The sequence below is a fragment of the Pezoporus wallicus genome, unplaced genomic scaffold (genome assembly GCF_028554395.1).
Source record: "Pezoporus wallicus isolate ANWC-B61680 ecotype Strahan unplaced genomic scaffold, APGP_CSIRO_Pwel_v1 contig_5069, whole genome shotgun sequence".
NCBI lineage: Eukaryota > Metazoa > Chordata > Aves > Psittaciformes > Psittacidae > Pezoporus > Pezoporus wallicus.
Window position 1 is genome coordinate 3,236,829 of NW_026642361.1, and position 16,609 is coordinate 3,253,437.

Sequence of the window (16,609 nt, forward strand, 5' to 3'; positions counted from 1 at the left end):
CACTAGCTGATGCCTAGACACAAACACAACACACATTTTTCCCAAAGACAGTTTTTGTCAAACGCTTATTCCAGTAGCCTATTCTCGGGACAGCAAAGATATAAATCACTTTCCCAATACCCCTATCTGAAAGAAAAGGCTGTAACATTCTTTCTAGTCAGCTAAATTATTTATTGCTCTACCTGAGCAGACAAGTATGTAGCGTGACCTCTAAATAGTGAAATCAAGAAACTGAAGGTAAACACATTCCCTCAGCCACGGATTTAAATTCAATTGCCTTTTTTTTTTTCCAGTTTTTTTTTTACACCAGCTAACTAATGCTTACTCAGGCTTCCCTGGAGTAAGTCTGTGTAAACTGGTCCTAACTCAGCAATATGCTAAATTGTACAAACCAAATGAGACAAGATATGGAAAAAACAACTGTTTCTCTCTAAAGTTACTGCACCTCCTAATGTATCACATTTTTACATAAGAGAATGGGCTACCAAAAAAGATAGTCTGCAGGCCAGACCCAGCTACCACCTGATTCAATATTCATTCATTTTTCCACAGTAAAGGGCCATATCAGCCCCTAGGGACATAAACAGGCCATGAAATTCTTAGAATGTAATGTATTAAAGGCATTAGCGAGATAAATATATACACTCATACATAAATATATACACTCATACATTATACACACACACTCATACCATTACGGACATCAGATTTTCATATGTCAAAGGAAAGATAAGTAATAAATCATTGTGTAGTAGGTCTAGATTTGAAACTAAACTGAGTATAAAGCTGAAAAAGCTGACCTCGCTAGAGATAAGGCAATTATAGTTTTTACACTGTTGATAATTAGTTTGAATGAAACAAAATTTCAGCATCTTTTCAGAAAATACTTTTTTGTTGTTTGGAATGTTTGCTTGTTTAAATATCCTCAATGAACAATTCAAAAGGGTCCTTTCCAACCCTAACTATTCTATGATTCTATGAAAAGCAGCAAAGATATTAGACAGAGCAAAACCAGGGACTATATATGTAAACCTAGGACTGTAACTCCCCATGTACATATGTTTATATATACTTAAGCAAATGCTATCTACTTTTCTGTAACACAGCCTCTCAGTGTCATGAAGTCCTTACACGGTTCCTCACTCTCATCTCTCAGTTTTATTTCTCTGAGTAACTTAACAGCATCAGCAGCTTTTTTCACCTTAGTATCCACCTCACTCTCTAGTTTTCAAGTTGTGGAACAGCTGACTTGAGCACATATCCCTCTGGGCCTTAACTAGCAACCTCCTTCCAATGCGAATACACAGATCACGTCCTCAAGTCAGTACAGGTACCATTTATAAATGGTAGGATTCACTTCACTTATTTTTTTTTATGTTGAAATTTTGCATCAAGACCAAAGACATTGTATGGAGTTTTCAATACTCTCTTAAGGAAACAGTTACCTCCACAGGGGGAGTCACCCCTTCCTAATACAGATATATACACACGTTAATACAGATAGGACCTCTCTTCATTGACATTGTAGAAGTAATCTAGATGGCTGTATTCCATTCATCCACATTTATGGGAATCAAATAAAGATCTCTGCATTACTAAGGGTAAGTCTTAGTATTTATCACCACCACATTTTTTTGTTGACTGTCACCTTTTTAAATATTAAAGAAAAAATACTGTTGAGAACAAATCTGCATTAAAAATGCACCATGTGTTCAAAACTCTCATTTATTTGGCAGATGAAAAAAACCCTGCAAAGTTTAATTCATGTGAAGTAAAGAAAAATACAAACCTGCTTCAAAAGTGGAGACAATTACTGGAGAACTAGCCTTGCCTTCATGGAGTGCAGCATTAATATCCCCCGTAAAGGCTATAATTACTACAGAATACCTTGTAAATGCTTTTAAATCAGAAATTTCTAAGACTTTACTCTCATCATTTGTCTTCAGAAATTGAGCTTTATAATTGTTATTATCTACCTGTAAAATAATAATAAAAAATATTTCAAGACTTGAAGCAGTCAAAAGCAGGATATTACTATTCGAACACTTCTTTTAACTTTTATTTTTCAACTTTTCTAACCATTTGTATAGAAGGATTGACAAATACACTCTAGGTACCAAGACTAAAAACTTTCACAGGGTATTACACTCCCATCTCACCCATGTGTTCCCTCTCTAGCACTTCATGTAGTTAGGATTAATGTTTGGTACTGTCTTCCACCAAACAAACATGAACCATTTAGTAGATACTGGGCGAGGGGAGCTCTAGTGACCTGAAATGGGAATCTAACTGGGCAAAGATCCAGAGGATGAACAGCTATATAGCAGGAAACTGTTTGGAATATAAGTTAACAAAAAGAAAATTGAGCAGCAATATATAAAGTTGATATGATTGCAGAAAACACAATTCCGCCTGGGATTTATTAACAGAAGCAGTATTTATTAGACAGTGGGGAGGGACTAATTCTCACTAGAAAGGCTAAAAGGCAGAATAATTTGGATTCAATCTAGAAAAGAGAGAATGGTAGAAAACGTAGTAATGACTTCAAAATATAAAAAAGGATGTTACTAAATTGAAGATAATCCATTGTTTCTGGATTTCATGAAAACACAAATAGAAATTTTATTTGCACCAAAAAATGATTAGAATTAAAAATGACAGAACCTGCAATGATATACCTAAATATGCAACTAAAACTACGACTATTTAGTTGAAAACCAGAACAAGCTATTGAGGGTTGTTGAGCAATTTCAGCACTGGAAATTTTTAAGAACAGCATAATGAATCATTTGTGAGGAAGACTTCAGGTACACTTTTTTTCTGTGTCAAAGAAGGATATGGACTGGACTATGTCCTGGGATCCCTATCATCCCTACATCTCAAATAATCTGTAGTTCTGTGGAAAAAACTGCTGTGCTGGCCTTTATATCCAATTAATCTAGTCTAATGTTAGTTTAAAAAAGGATACAAAGGAAAAAATGGAAGCTTTTCTAGTATTTGATTAGGTATCGCTTACAGAATTATTTTTATGTCTATTCCCACTACTTCAGTTAATGAAGTTTTCATTATTGTTTCTTCAGTGTGTAATTTAAAAGAGAGGGTTAGGTAGGTGCACACTAGCTTTCCCACTGGATGAAATCTGTATTAAATGCAGCTGCTAAAACATTAGAATAGTTCAGGCATAGCTTTTATTTGACAGATATGCATATATCCCTATGAGATTTAACCTGAACTAAACTTTCTAATGGATTAAACAGACATTAATTTCCTGGGAGGGCAATTAAGAACTGAAACACTTTTTTCTATATGACTGTGAAAAATCTGGCATATAAATATTTCTACAAGAGCTAAACACAATCATAGCACTACATCATTAAATGCATTTTTGCTCTTCCTGAAGTTTAATGGTTCATCTTCCTTATTCACTTTCAGTAATGTTTTGTTCAGGACTACTTCTAATTATAGTAGGCAGCAAGACAAACTAAAACACGACTTGAAGGAACAATAACGAGGGAGTACTTTTTAGTTTTTCTGATCTATAAAACTGCAAGAAACATCCTAGTAATTAAAACAGAACTCTACAATATTCACTAATAAATACTAATTATTACCTTTTAGGAATAAAGACATACCCAGAGTAGAAATAGGAAATTATTCTGTTCTATGAGCCAATTTTTATAAATCCTTAGACACTCAGTTGAGAATTAGAAAGAGTAAAGTTGTACATACACAAAATCTGTGGAATTTGGAGTCTTCATAAAAAATTGTCCACTGGGACAATAAAATGTATACTCAAATTTTCACTAAAAAAGATAGTGACAGCTTTATTGGCCTTTAAGAAGAAATAGATTTGTCTACTGAGATTATCTAAAGAACTGACACCTGTAGTTACTGATTATTAAACAAACAACGTCTTATTACAAGGAATCTCTAAACATAAAGCTAGATACCTGAAATATGTTTGAAACAAACCAATGAACAACTTCGTAAAACCAAAACCAAAGCCCTCCAAGTTGAGCATTTGAAACAGGTTTTTAAGTTCCTTCCAAATGCTGGCAGGTTCTCACATAAAACATTCCATAGTTCATCTTACATCAGGAGTTTTACTATAACTTATATTGATAAGGTATTTACAACATTTTCATAGTGTAGAATCAGGTAACACCCTGTTTATAATCTAGGAATTGTCAGTCATAGGAAAAATCTATTAAATATTACATAAATTACTTTGTAGATTTACTGAGGAGCTTAAAAATATTTGGTATGTTTTTAATGAACTCTAGCAATTTTGATTGCACAAAAATCTCAGTATTAATATTTTAGCAAATCTGTAATTCTTATACCTAATTTAGAAACATTGAAAATATACACATAATAGTCTTACTCTCTTCTCAGATAACTGAAAGAATTTTCTGTTTAAAGCCTTTACATAGTTTAAAGTAATTTTTTTTTTTTTTTTCCTCTGGTACCTAACAAACAGGCTAATTCAGGACTCCTGAAGCCTCAAACAGCAAGATTTCCTGGGTAAAGTCTGGTAAACTGCTTCCCATTTTCACTAATATCCCTGTCTGCATAATTTCTGGAAGTACAGGGAATCTATATCCTATTCACAACGTCTCATGTGCTCTAACTTAGAAATTTTCATATCTTGCCACCAGGCAGGAAATGAGGTTTATTAACGGTTGTTTTAAAGAGTATTGTAAGGGTAGTAGAGGATGAAAAGAGAAAGGCCACTAGAGCTTTTCTCTTAAATCAGCCTCTGTTTTTGCTTATAAAGATCAAGGAGGAAGAAGTGTTATTGCTGTGCTACCAAATTACATCTAATCTCATGCACAGAGCACTAAGTGAAGAGTGGGAAATCTAGCTTGACTTGACTCTGATGCAGTGTAACTTTGTACAAGTCACTTCCTTTAGCTAGGCTTTCTACTCTGGTTTGTAAAATCATGACAAAAAACTTTTCCTTCCTTTGAAGAATAAAAAAAAAAAATTTATTTTTACTGGTAAACAACATCATTATTGTTAGAAAGAGGTACACCTCTGCAAAGCTCTGCTCCTGTTTTTCTGTATACATTTATAGCTACACTTGGTTTTAATCCAAGACCTCTTATTAGCATAATTTTTTTCAATACCAACTAATCTATCTCCCATTAAGGAATTTACAAATGTACAGTTAATTCTTCTGTGGAGTTTATGTGGAAAGAGACACAGTATATTGTTTTTCAATCCAGTTGATGTCTATCCTGTAATTCCTATAAGAATATCTGTTGTGGTGTTTATATCCAATCATCTGTATAATTACCAACAATAAAACAGAGTTGCCTTACTGAGGTAATGTCTATGAGGTAGCATGTTGGTCCCGTAATGATGACAGGTTCATTCCAGGTGATATTAATACTGTGTGGAGACGTGGCCAAAACAGACACGTTTTCTGGAGGACTGTCTGGAGCTGTAGAAAAAAATACTTACGTGAATCATGGTCAAAGAAGTCTCAACAAATAACCCAGCAATTTTAGCTGCTAGTAGAGAGTATTTTTCAGTTTGAAAGTAAATTTTTTAAAGCATTTAACATTATACACAGTTTAAATAATTATAAAACTTTTTCTTTCTCATATACAAAGCATACAGTGCGATTAAGACAGGACCTTAAGATCATCTAGTTCCAACCCCCCTGCCATGGGCAGGGACACCTCACACTAAACCATGTCACCCAAGGCTCTGTCCAACCTGGTCTTGAACACCGCCAGGGATGGAGCATTCACAGCTTCCCTGGGCAACCCATTCCAGTGCCTCATCACCCTAACAGGAAAGAACTTCTTCCTTACATACAGTCTGAACTTCCCCTGTTTAAGTTTTAACCCATTACCCCTTGTCCTATCACTACAGTCCTTAATGAAGAGTCCCTCCCCAGCATCCCTATAGGCCCTCTTCAGATACTGGAAGGCTGCTGTGAGGTCTCCACGCAGCCTTCTTTTCTCCAGGCTGAACAGCCCCAACTTCCTCAGCCTGTCTTCATACAGGAGGTGCTCCAGTCCCCTGATCATCCTCCTGGCCCTTCTCTGGACTTGTTAAAACAGTTCCATGTCCTTTTTATGTTAAGGACACCAGAACTGCACACAATACTCCAAGTGAGGTCTCACGAGAGCAGAGTAAAAGGGCAGGATCACCTCCTTCGACCTGCTGGTCTTTCACTGGAGTTACTACAACTTTTCTAGAACACGAACAGCCTACGACTTCATCTTAAATTGAAATTCCAGTTTTTTTTTAAGTACAAATTATTTATATGCATTTTACGTGACACGAGCAAAATATATACAACCATTTAGACAAATAGGCAAGTATAATACATTTATATCAAACAAATCATTCAAACAACAAGAAATTGTGTTTGGTTGTCTGCATGCTAGAAAAAAATTTCCAGCAATGTTGGAAAATAATAATACAAATATTTTTACACAGAAAAAAAAATATTTCTAGATTTCATTTCAACTTATACTTAACATGTTGAAAAACTCCAGAAAACACACACACAAAAGCAGGCAAGAATGTTCACATTAAGAAATGGGATTTTCCTAAGATTTCCTTCTGTCAAGGTGACATGTGAATTAACCTAGTTATTTCTTATTTGCAAACAAGAAATTCATGAAATCATAATAACAACACAGCAGTTCCCAGTAAGTGGTACTACTTTTTCATAATGACCATGGTGAATTTCAGGAAAACTGAAATTTGAGATAGAAGTGACAATAGATGTGTAGCTAATGCCAGAACTTGGATCCATGGTGCCTTTTTTTGGGATCTTACTACTACAAAAAAAAGACAACTGCGATACATATCAGTGAGTAGCCTGTTGTAAAACCAACAACAGATCAGTACATTTTTCCAGAACTTGGCTTCATGGTGCCTTTGTCTACCAGGAAAAAATGCAACTATGATTAACACATACCAGTGAATAGTCTGTTATAAAACATAAAAAAAAAAATCTATGCAAATCAGAAGATGCAGTCTCTTTTCTCAAACATGATCAATGCATGAATATGCATTTTTTCACCATTAGTCATTAGGTAAGAGGGCTTAATGGGCAAAATTGGAGTGTATATTCAGCTACTTAGTTTTCTAGGTACAAAACAGGTTAGGAAAAGGAAAAACAGCATGGAAGGAGGTATGTAACTATCAAAATTATGTGTGAAAGATTAATGAGGATAAACCACAAATTTTGCACTGTGAAGGTCAAAATTTTGCACTGTAGTGGCAGAATAAAACAGGGAGACTTGAGAGTTGATAAGGTCATATGAAGAGTTTAGGGTGTTGGATATAGGAGGTAGATTGCTGTGCTGGGATTAGCAGGAATATACTAGACTTCGTAGGAAGGACCAAATTCAACCATTGGAAGCAGTCCCCAAAAATACTGAATAATGTGAACAACTGAATGAAGAGTGTAACTGAATGAACTATGAAAGCATATGAGGGGTGATGAAAGCAGAGACTGCTCAGAGAAGGCTGGCTGTTGACTGGGGAGCTAGAACAGATAAAATACAAGAGCAAGTATGTTTCCTAAAAACTAGAATTAGCACAAGTTAAGCTTAATTTGCAGTTAATGATGTCAGACTTGTTTAAACACTGTAAATGATGGTTTCAGTAACTATGGCGGGCTATTACCTTTGTCACCCAGTGAAATTTCTCAAACACAGTATAAAGTTACATATAGCATAGTTTCCAAATCCACCAAGTTTTCAAGGACAATTTTTCCTTACTTTTTTATAGCATTAATAGAGCGTTTAATCTCTCAATTTATCTTTTTTTCCAGAAGTCACTTTAGGTTTATGCATTAGACAACAGTGGTGTGAAATAATTTTAAAGCATAACCAACCTCAAGTTATGTATACAAATAATTCCCCTATGCAGTTTGCATATTTTTAAATCTTTGCAAGAAAATTTTGAGTCTGCTGCATTTAATATACTTATCTAAAATACACCTAAGCATCAATGCCTGCTTTATTTTTATCATGAAAAGTACAAAATCAGGCAACAACTGAATGATACTGAAATTTAGGAATATTTTCTAAAATAACCAGTATAATTACAAAGAAAGAAAACTAGAAAGAGAAATGTGTCTAATGGGTCTCATGTCTTACAAAAAATGTCTTTTAAAAAAAACTGTTTGCTTCAGTGGGTAACTAACTGCCACGTTCTGATTTAGGTTTGTTTGTGAAATGAATCTAGTCAATACGAGGCCACGATATCACTATACCCTTTCTCTTATAAATCACAGCAATTTACTCAGTAGAAGTGACCTAGTCTTATTCTCTCATTCCCCCATAATCCAATCACTTCCTCTCATAAGCACTTTTCTCCTGGTTTTCACAATAATGCATTTTCTGTAACTAATAACCATCATTTCCTGATTATCATGCTTCTATCCTTGCACAGGAATGTGGGTCTTATGGAGGTCAGGGTCATCTTTCCCATCCATCTGTGTCCTGATGCTAAGGCAGCAGTTAAGTGTGCTAGTTTTAAGATAAGTCTGGATAGCCCATCATTTAGCATAATTCTCAAAAATAAGACTGAATAGTCTTCTAACAGAAATCTATGCTTGCCGGTTTGGTTAAGACCATATTTTTTCTTTTTTTCCAGTAAAAATTAAGTGTGAGGTTCATTTATTTTATTTTATAATCATCTAGGTTATTTTTACCTACATTTAAACATTTAATGTTATACTAGGCCATATTTACTTTCTGAGAGAATGAAAAGAACAAAGAAGAACAAGTTTTCTCAGGCAAAACCTGCGAGAAGAAAGGGCATGCAACAAGAGATGAAATCTCATTACTTTTCACCCTTTTCTTTAGGTCTACCAAGCAACCAGGTATCAGCAAGAAAGAAAGAAGCTGCTGAAAAGAGAAGCATAACCCTTTGCCCCATGCATCTATGTCCTAGCCTTCATGGGACATTCAAACATCTGGGATTTTCCTTTGTATCTCAGTATATCCTGGCATTAGGAGACTTGGCAGTTTACCAAAAAGCACTGCATTGTGTAACTGTATGAGATCCAAAAGGAGGTCAGTGATCTCAATGCAATTCATTTTCCACCTAACACATACTCACCAAAATGATTTTTCGCTTAGAAAGGATGTTTAGCCAATCTCATTCTCCTTATAAACGTAAAAGTAAAACTCAGCGTAAGTGCAACTGAGAGGGAACAAAGTTTCCCTAAGTATGGAAAAAACTTCTTGTGCTTTCCCTTACTGTGACACAACACTGTGATCTTCTGTACTGGTAACTATATAAATCTAGGTTATGTTGAAAATATTTCATCTCGCAGAGTAGATTTGGCTTTTGTGTAATCCACCAGCTAAGTAACAGCAGTGCCATCAAACTACTCTATGAGACAGTAGGACAGTTCCTGTAAGGATAATCTGCAAGACAGGAAGCTGAATAGTTTTTCTTTGCATGTGAGAACTGCATGGTAGTGAACAACCTATAATATTTTCCATGGACTAACACTATAACCACCTTCAGTACAGAGCACTTTAGTAGCCTTAAATTTACCTTCATAATGAGCAACTGAAATAAACAACTAAAATCCTCACCTTTGACACTGGATATTCAGAATTATTAGGTATTTCTCCTTTAGCACAACAGTCAAACCCTCAGCACTTGTAAAGAATATTTAGGGTTTCTCTTATGTAATTTTTGCTGTTGTTGAAGTTTCATATTCTGGGAGAAAAGTCTAAGAGTTTTCTGCTTAAATGCTGTAATTTCCTGAATATAACAACTGCAATGTTTTCTTTAGGCTTGACAGAAACACAAATTTCTGAGAACGCAATTATTTCTGAAGAAAAGGTATTTGCCCATTATTTCACAACCAAGGTAACTTTCCCTTTGGCAGAAGCAATGTCTTGCAGAGACAATTCTTGAAAATCAGCAGCAGTGCCTCACTTTTGCCCTCAAATCTGCAAACACAACTCACATTGATTTTATGGGCTAAGTACTCAGGGTATTTTACATAGCAGCTAAGCACCCTTAAGCCCTAACAGACCATGTATATTGGCTGTGCACCAGCAGGCTAATCCAGAGGATGCTTGGTCCTGTCCATGAGGGAAAGGAGAGGGGGATCGACACCTGTTCTCTCAATACACTCTCCAAGGCTGCCCAGAGTGCTGGATCTGTGCATCCTGAATTTCTCTTCTTTGCTATGGGCAGCAACCTTTGGAAAAGAAAGAGGGGAACTAAGGTTTTTTAGTTGGTTTAACAATATCTCTATAGATGACTCTTTGGGAAAGTATAAGGTCAGGTAGCTACAGGCCTGCACTTGCTAAAGCTCATCTGCTGCTCAGACCGACTCCCAGCTCTGCTAAAGCACACCGGAGCTGCCAGCTGGCTACCCAGATGTGACATGTCACCTTCCCCTTTTTTGCCTCCTCAGATGATTGCCATCACTCCAGCAGAAAGACCTGAACCCCACCACAACATCTGGAATAGTGTCCATGCTTCCTTGACTCCACAGCAGTGTGTTTTACAGGCAGCTCATCTCCTGATGTGTCACTGACTTAGCTCACAGGAAATTTGTTGCTGCCCACTTCCCTTATCACAGACACAGGCCAGCAAGCCCAGACACTTGGGCTGGTGGAACTTTGTTAACATCTACCCCACCACCGCTTGTTAAACCAGCTAACAGAGCACACAGAGGATCTGCAGAGAATGACACTCTATTGTCATGGAAAGGGCTTGTGCAGCCTAATGAGATTTTTATACTTTTAACTACCTCAGTAGGAATGATAGGAAACTAGTTCTATCATAAGGCAAATTATTACTGTCCAGAGAGGAAATCGTAAAGAGGATCCTAACTTTATGTGCTTATATGTGTTTCCATTGTCTGCCTCTCTGTCCAGTTTAAATCCCTAAATTTCCTAAACTAAGCAATTCTTTTAAGAGAAGTATTAGCACTTACCAGCAGATGAGATTTATCCATCTAATAGTAAGAAATCTCCCCAGAGCTGCTGGCTCAAGAGTCATACAACTTCTAGATATTCTCTGCTCCATCTGGGGTTATATGTTTTTTTGATTTTTTTTTTGCCACTTTCATTTAAAATACTGCATTAATTTACAGGCATAGTATGCTCATAATAACCACTGGACAAAGAAATTAAATGCATATGAATGACTCTGCAGTTGGTTCCAGTACTTTTCAATCCCAATGACTGCTTCTGTGCTTTACATGAAAAATGGGCTGTTGCGATGTCCACTCCCATGATGTGTGTCCAAATCTATTTGCCCTCTGGGGCTTAGAATTTCTATACTGCAATTTCTCATCTGCAAATTAAGACAACAATATTTCCTTACCTAGTGGGAAAACGGTGAGGTATTTAAGAATAGATGGGTGTATTGCTGTACAGAGATGAGCACTATATAAAAGCCCCCTGAATTCATATTACGTGATTGGAAAAACATGAGTGGAACCAAATAAGCATGTGACCACTAAGCAGTCTTTGTTATACAGCTATTTAGTTCTTGGTATCTTTATTGTGATCTGGAAGGGGAAAGGAGTGAAGGAGCTGGGGTTTAGTCAGGCCACTCATGGCGGTTCTCAGTTGTTCTACAAGGGCCGGGGGCTGGATCTCAGATGTGCTCTGATCTAGGCTGGCTGCAGACTAGGAGGGAAGGTCATATGTCCCCATGACAATTGCCTAAATAATTTATGTCTCACATTCACTTCTCTCAAATATCTAGTGATGACTTATCTGTGAAACTAACTCTTCTCTTAGAAACCAAAATCCTTAGCTGAGACATGACAGTTCTAATATGTATTATGGCAGTCCTGTAGGCATTACATGGCTACTCTGACTTGTAATCTCTTTAGGTGGAAACACTATTGGAAAGAAATCTTAATTCATCTGAAACTATTGCTTAAATTCTAGTGCCAGGATCATAAAACAGAATTTCAGGAAAGCATTGCGATGTTAGTAAGCAGATTTTTAGTCAAGAAATTAGAAAAAGCACTACTTTCATTGACACACCCCACATATGAAGATGTACTGAAAATGGCTTATCAACCCAAAATTCACACTTTCCAATTCAAGACATGAAGTAGGGCTAAGGAAAAAAACTGCTGTTGGGTAAGCAATATATATAGTAGAGCATAAAAAAGGCATTAAAATCTGAAGCAGTGCCAATGATCTAGACCTACCACATGATTTATATAATGATATTTCATACATAAAGAGCTGCAATAAATCCTTAATAACTTCACCAGTATTGTAAGTCTATGAAGAAATAACTTCAACCAACTGTCCTTGTTTAGTTGACGTCACATTGTTACAGAATTATTACACATGGCAGACATCCTTACTTACAGCCAGGAAGTGTTTGTGTAGAAATCCAAGGTGAGGAACTTCCATAACCAACATTTGTACTGGCAGCAACCGCAAATCTGTACCATCTGTATTTTTTCAGTCCATACACAGTCTCTTCTATCTGGTCATCCACCACATTTTCATATAAATATTGATGCATTTCATATTCAATACATTCCTTGGTTTCCCAGTCACTGCAGTGGGTGGACTGTAGCTGTGTGGTAATCTTGTAGTTTTGAAAGTATCCAAGGATAGATTTTGGTGATCTCCAATTCAAGGTCACACTTGTTGATTGCACATTGGAAAAAACAATATCCCTGGGAGCACTAGGAACTAGAAATTAAAACATTTGTAAGATATCTTCATTTGAATGAAAAGCGATTGCAACTATAACTTGCATATCCAGTGTTGAAAAAATATTCTAATAAACATGTCTAAAGATGAAGATTCAATTTCATACGCTTAATAAGGACTAATTCCATTGGTGTAAATCACACTGTACACATATAGGTAGTGTACGTTTACTATAGCTTTTGAAATAAAGAAAAATACTTTTAGGCGTGGCATGCAGGGGCAGCTTTGAGAGGTGTGACATTTATGATGCTACATTTGGAGCAATGTCCCAACTGAAGGAAGGCATATCAAGCAAAGTTATTTTTGGCCTACCCATAGGATCTTTTACTGCTGTGGCTGAGATTCCTCACCTCTCACTTAGAAATACTCATTTGTCTCCCTCTCTCCTGGTAACTGTGAAATCCACAAGCAACACCTCGAGGTTTTTTAAGTGTCCTGTTTCACCTTCTGAATGGGAAGTATCAATACATGCGGTATGTTTTATCTGTTTTTATATAGGTGCTTTACATGCTATTCAGCAAATAACAAATTAAAACACCAAAAGGAAGAACTAAATGGTATGTCAACTGAAAGCAAAAAAAGAAACTTCCCATAAACTTTGCTTCCATGTATTTATATATATATGTATATGTGGCTATACACAGGTTATATTCATGTGCATGGAGACAGAAGTAGTGCATGTATGCACATACATACACATACACGCATGCACACCCATTTGTCCATATCTATATTAAGCCAACAGTGTACTCCCAGCTCTCACAGACTGGATGCAACATATGGTTTTGTGCTATATCACATAGTCATACAGTAAGCTAATATTATCTCTAAGACTCTGTAAGATAATACGAATACTGTCTGTGGCAAAAATTGTGCAGAGAAATCAGGTCAGAAATCATTTTGTGCACTTAGCTTTAAAGAGTGCTTTAGAGTCTTTGGGGGAAGAAGTATCACTGGTAAAAGAAAAACACATGATACATCCTCAAACTGAAACTAAAGAAGCCCCAAGGCTTAGGGAAGAATAAAAGGATCCCAGACCAATGTTACTGGGAAGAAAGAGAAAACACTCTTTTTTTTTTTTATATATCCTTGTGGGAATATATGATCTCTGCTTTCATCTGAAACAATTTATTTCTAAAAATCACCATAATGTAACAGGCTGAAGCTTTTTCACTAAATACAAATATTTAACGAGAAATGTGAATTGAGTTAAAGCAAGTAGAGATGATGGAAAGGTTGAGAAATACACATCTCTACAAATGAACCCAAAGCAGGTGGAGCCTGCAGCAGATAAGCCAGGCTCAGGAACCATGGGCACTTCCGTTGTCCTTCCATGCAGATCTTACACACATGTATACAACACTGCAGCTTGCAATAGCCCTATATGCTCCCATCCTGCTATACACTAACCAGAGACAGAACAAGAGTGAGCTGCCTAAGAAAAAAAATCTTTGCTAGAAACAACATTCATCATCATTATACTCCTTGATATGAAAATAAAAGTTGTTTTGCTCTATTGTTATTAGCATAAAGAGAAGTACAGGAAGTAGCAAGTAAAAACAAAGCAGGCAGTAAGATTCTTGCTTGATCAGTTTTGGAGATGTAATACTGTTTGTCCCCTTTCAAAAGAAAAAAAACACACTGCAATATTTTCATAATAACTCTATGAACTGGTTTTGCTACTTGTATAAATTACAAGAAAGGACTTAGTTATACCATTAATTAGTGGAAAATAAAGGCAGAGAAGTGTTCAATGGTTACTATAAAAACAATCTGTATTTTCCTTAAAAAATAATGCTGTAATATAAGCTATTAATATCTGTTAAGATACTGAAAAATGAATGCTACACACTCAATTAGGATGATGATAAAATGTGGGATAGGATGGATAAGACTATTGCAGTAAAATGAAAGTTACCATCCAGTCTCACTTGGAACTTCAATTAGAGCATTTTTAAGACCCATTACTACATATTACAAGAATTAAGAAATAAAGTGTCAGGAATTCCAAAGACATCAGAACAGATGAAAATTAAAAGAACTTTAGAAAATTCAATTCTCCTCCTTCTTACTCAGAAGGGATTACTCTCTTTTTGATAAAGAATATGATCTCACCTTCCCAGGTACACAACTCCAGGAACTCTTGCTGCTATAGGAACAGCCAGACCTGGCAGGTTTGGAATAAAAGTGTGAAAGTATGCGACATGGAGATAGAAACAACTGGCTCTAATGCCTCTTAGTCTACCGTTGCTAACTTCCGCCTGCTGAAAACTGATTATAGGACTATCCTCCAATTTACATGAAAGACTGGATCAAATACTGAAACAGGGTCTTGGAATAAAGTGGATAGTAACTGGTTGCTTGGTGGTTGCCAAGAGAATGCTGGAAACACGTACCTTCACTTTACAAATGTGCAACTAGTAGAGCCATGGTTGGCACAACTGCAGTCTCTGCACTTGCAAGGCAGGTTAAAGAGACTAGTCAAAGGCAGAAAGAGCAATACCCATTTCTAAGTAGTATGGTGGGCTTTCGTTCTCAAGGAGAATACACTTTTTGCTCTGTTTCAATACGGATGATGACATTAAAAAGAACTGGGAGCTAGCAATGTTGCAGTAAAGAAGGAAGAGATGCTTGGCAGTTTCACAGAACTAGAAATTTTATCAGGAAAAGTAACAGTGGCTCTGATTTGTGTGCTCTCACACAGACCTAGAAAAGTCTAATAAAGCCAGCCTCTCCTTGTATTTGGTGGAAAGACAAACTCACAGAGAGCAGGGGAAAGAATGGAAGGCAGAAAAATCATTTTTCCCTTTCCATCCTTTTTCCCACTGGTTGCAGAAGGAGCCCATATACATCACCCTCAACAAGGCTGAAGATAGCATGTGTGTTTATCCTGACAACACTACATGAAACCCATCATTGTGAAAGATCAACTTGCAGGTATCATGATTTTGGACATATTTGACAAATACTTCTTTCATGCAAAAGCTTTTATTCCTATTTTATGTCACCATTTTTTTCAGTTTACTATGAACCACATAAAAAAGTATTTCTAACCTATGAAAGAAAGGATCAGTCAGGAGAAGATACAGGAAAATTGTCTCTGAGAATGCCTACACAGACCTTTAAAATGTAATCAGAGCCCTAAATGTTAGTCGGTTCAAAATCTAGTCAATTTTATCCAATTGCTTCCATAGACAAGCCAAATCTAAGTGTAATCTTTTATTAGAGGATATGAAAAGATGTGATCTGAGTTTGGAGCAAATTAGAGGTTTGGTCCAGGGGTCACAGTGAGGAGCAGTGACACCCAGTGGCACAGTGTTTCTTGCACTTGATGACTGCGTTCAATGAGACATTTCAAGACAACTACACTATCGGGTTACAGATACAAAGAGGATTACCATTACTCTAGCATGGAGAATCATATTTCCATTCCTCAAGAATGACTAAAATTTCCCCAACTTTTTCTGTTCACAGATGGTACTGATTTGAACAAACCATTCCATGCTTCCTAGAGTAATCATGCAGCTTGTTTAAATTTTCTAAACATGACTCAACTATGATGAAGTGATCACTGTTCACACTAAAAACAATTAAAGCAAAAAATTGCATCTTTGTCAATTATTCCTTCAGATTAAATTGAAACTGTAACAAAGATTTCTGTATCTGCTCTTAGACACTGCTGCTTTGATATGCGCCTAACGGGGACTAGATTATTATTCCTGGTTTCTAGAAAGGCGCATTTAAAAAAAAAGCATGAAAAAGGCTGTGTTCATGGTGCTGTAGAACACAAGTTGTGCTCTGATTAGCTATCTGGCATACTAGTACCAATTCTATATTTAAATTTCCCAAGAATAATGGGTAGGATCCCTTAAAGTCTCATCATCAAATATCTGACAGTCTTTACCTAT

General features: G+C 36.3%; 1 protein-coding gene across 5 annotated transcripts in view; it reads right to left on the bottom strand.

The window, feature by feature from the left end:
- PTPRQ (protein tyrosine phosphatase receptor type Q) overlaps positions 1–16,609 on the bottom strand; it is a 129,299-nt gene that overhangs the window by 36,895 nt on the left and 75,795 nt on the right. For all 5 annotated transcript variants that reach the window (XM_057429397.1, XM_057429396.1, XM_057429395.1 and 2 more), the window contains exons 43-45: positions 12,348–12,680; positions 5,325–5,446; positions 1,790–1,976 (exon numbers count right to left, since the gene is read on the bottom strand). In XM_057429397.1, coding sequence (XP_057285380.1) covers positions 1,790–1,976; positions 5,325–5,446; positions 12,348–12,680 — 642 coding nt within the window. The remainder of the gene's footprint in view (positions 1–1,789; positions 1,977–5,324; positions 5,447–12,347; positions 12,681–16,609) is intronic.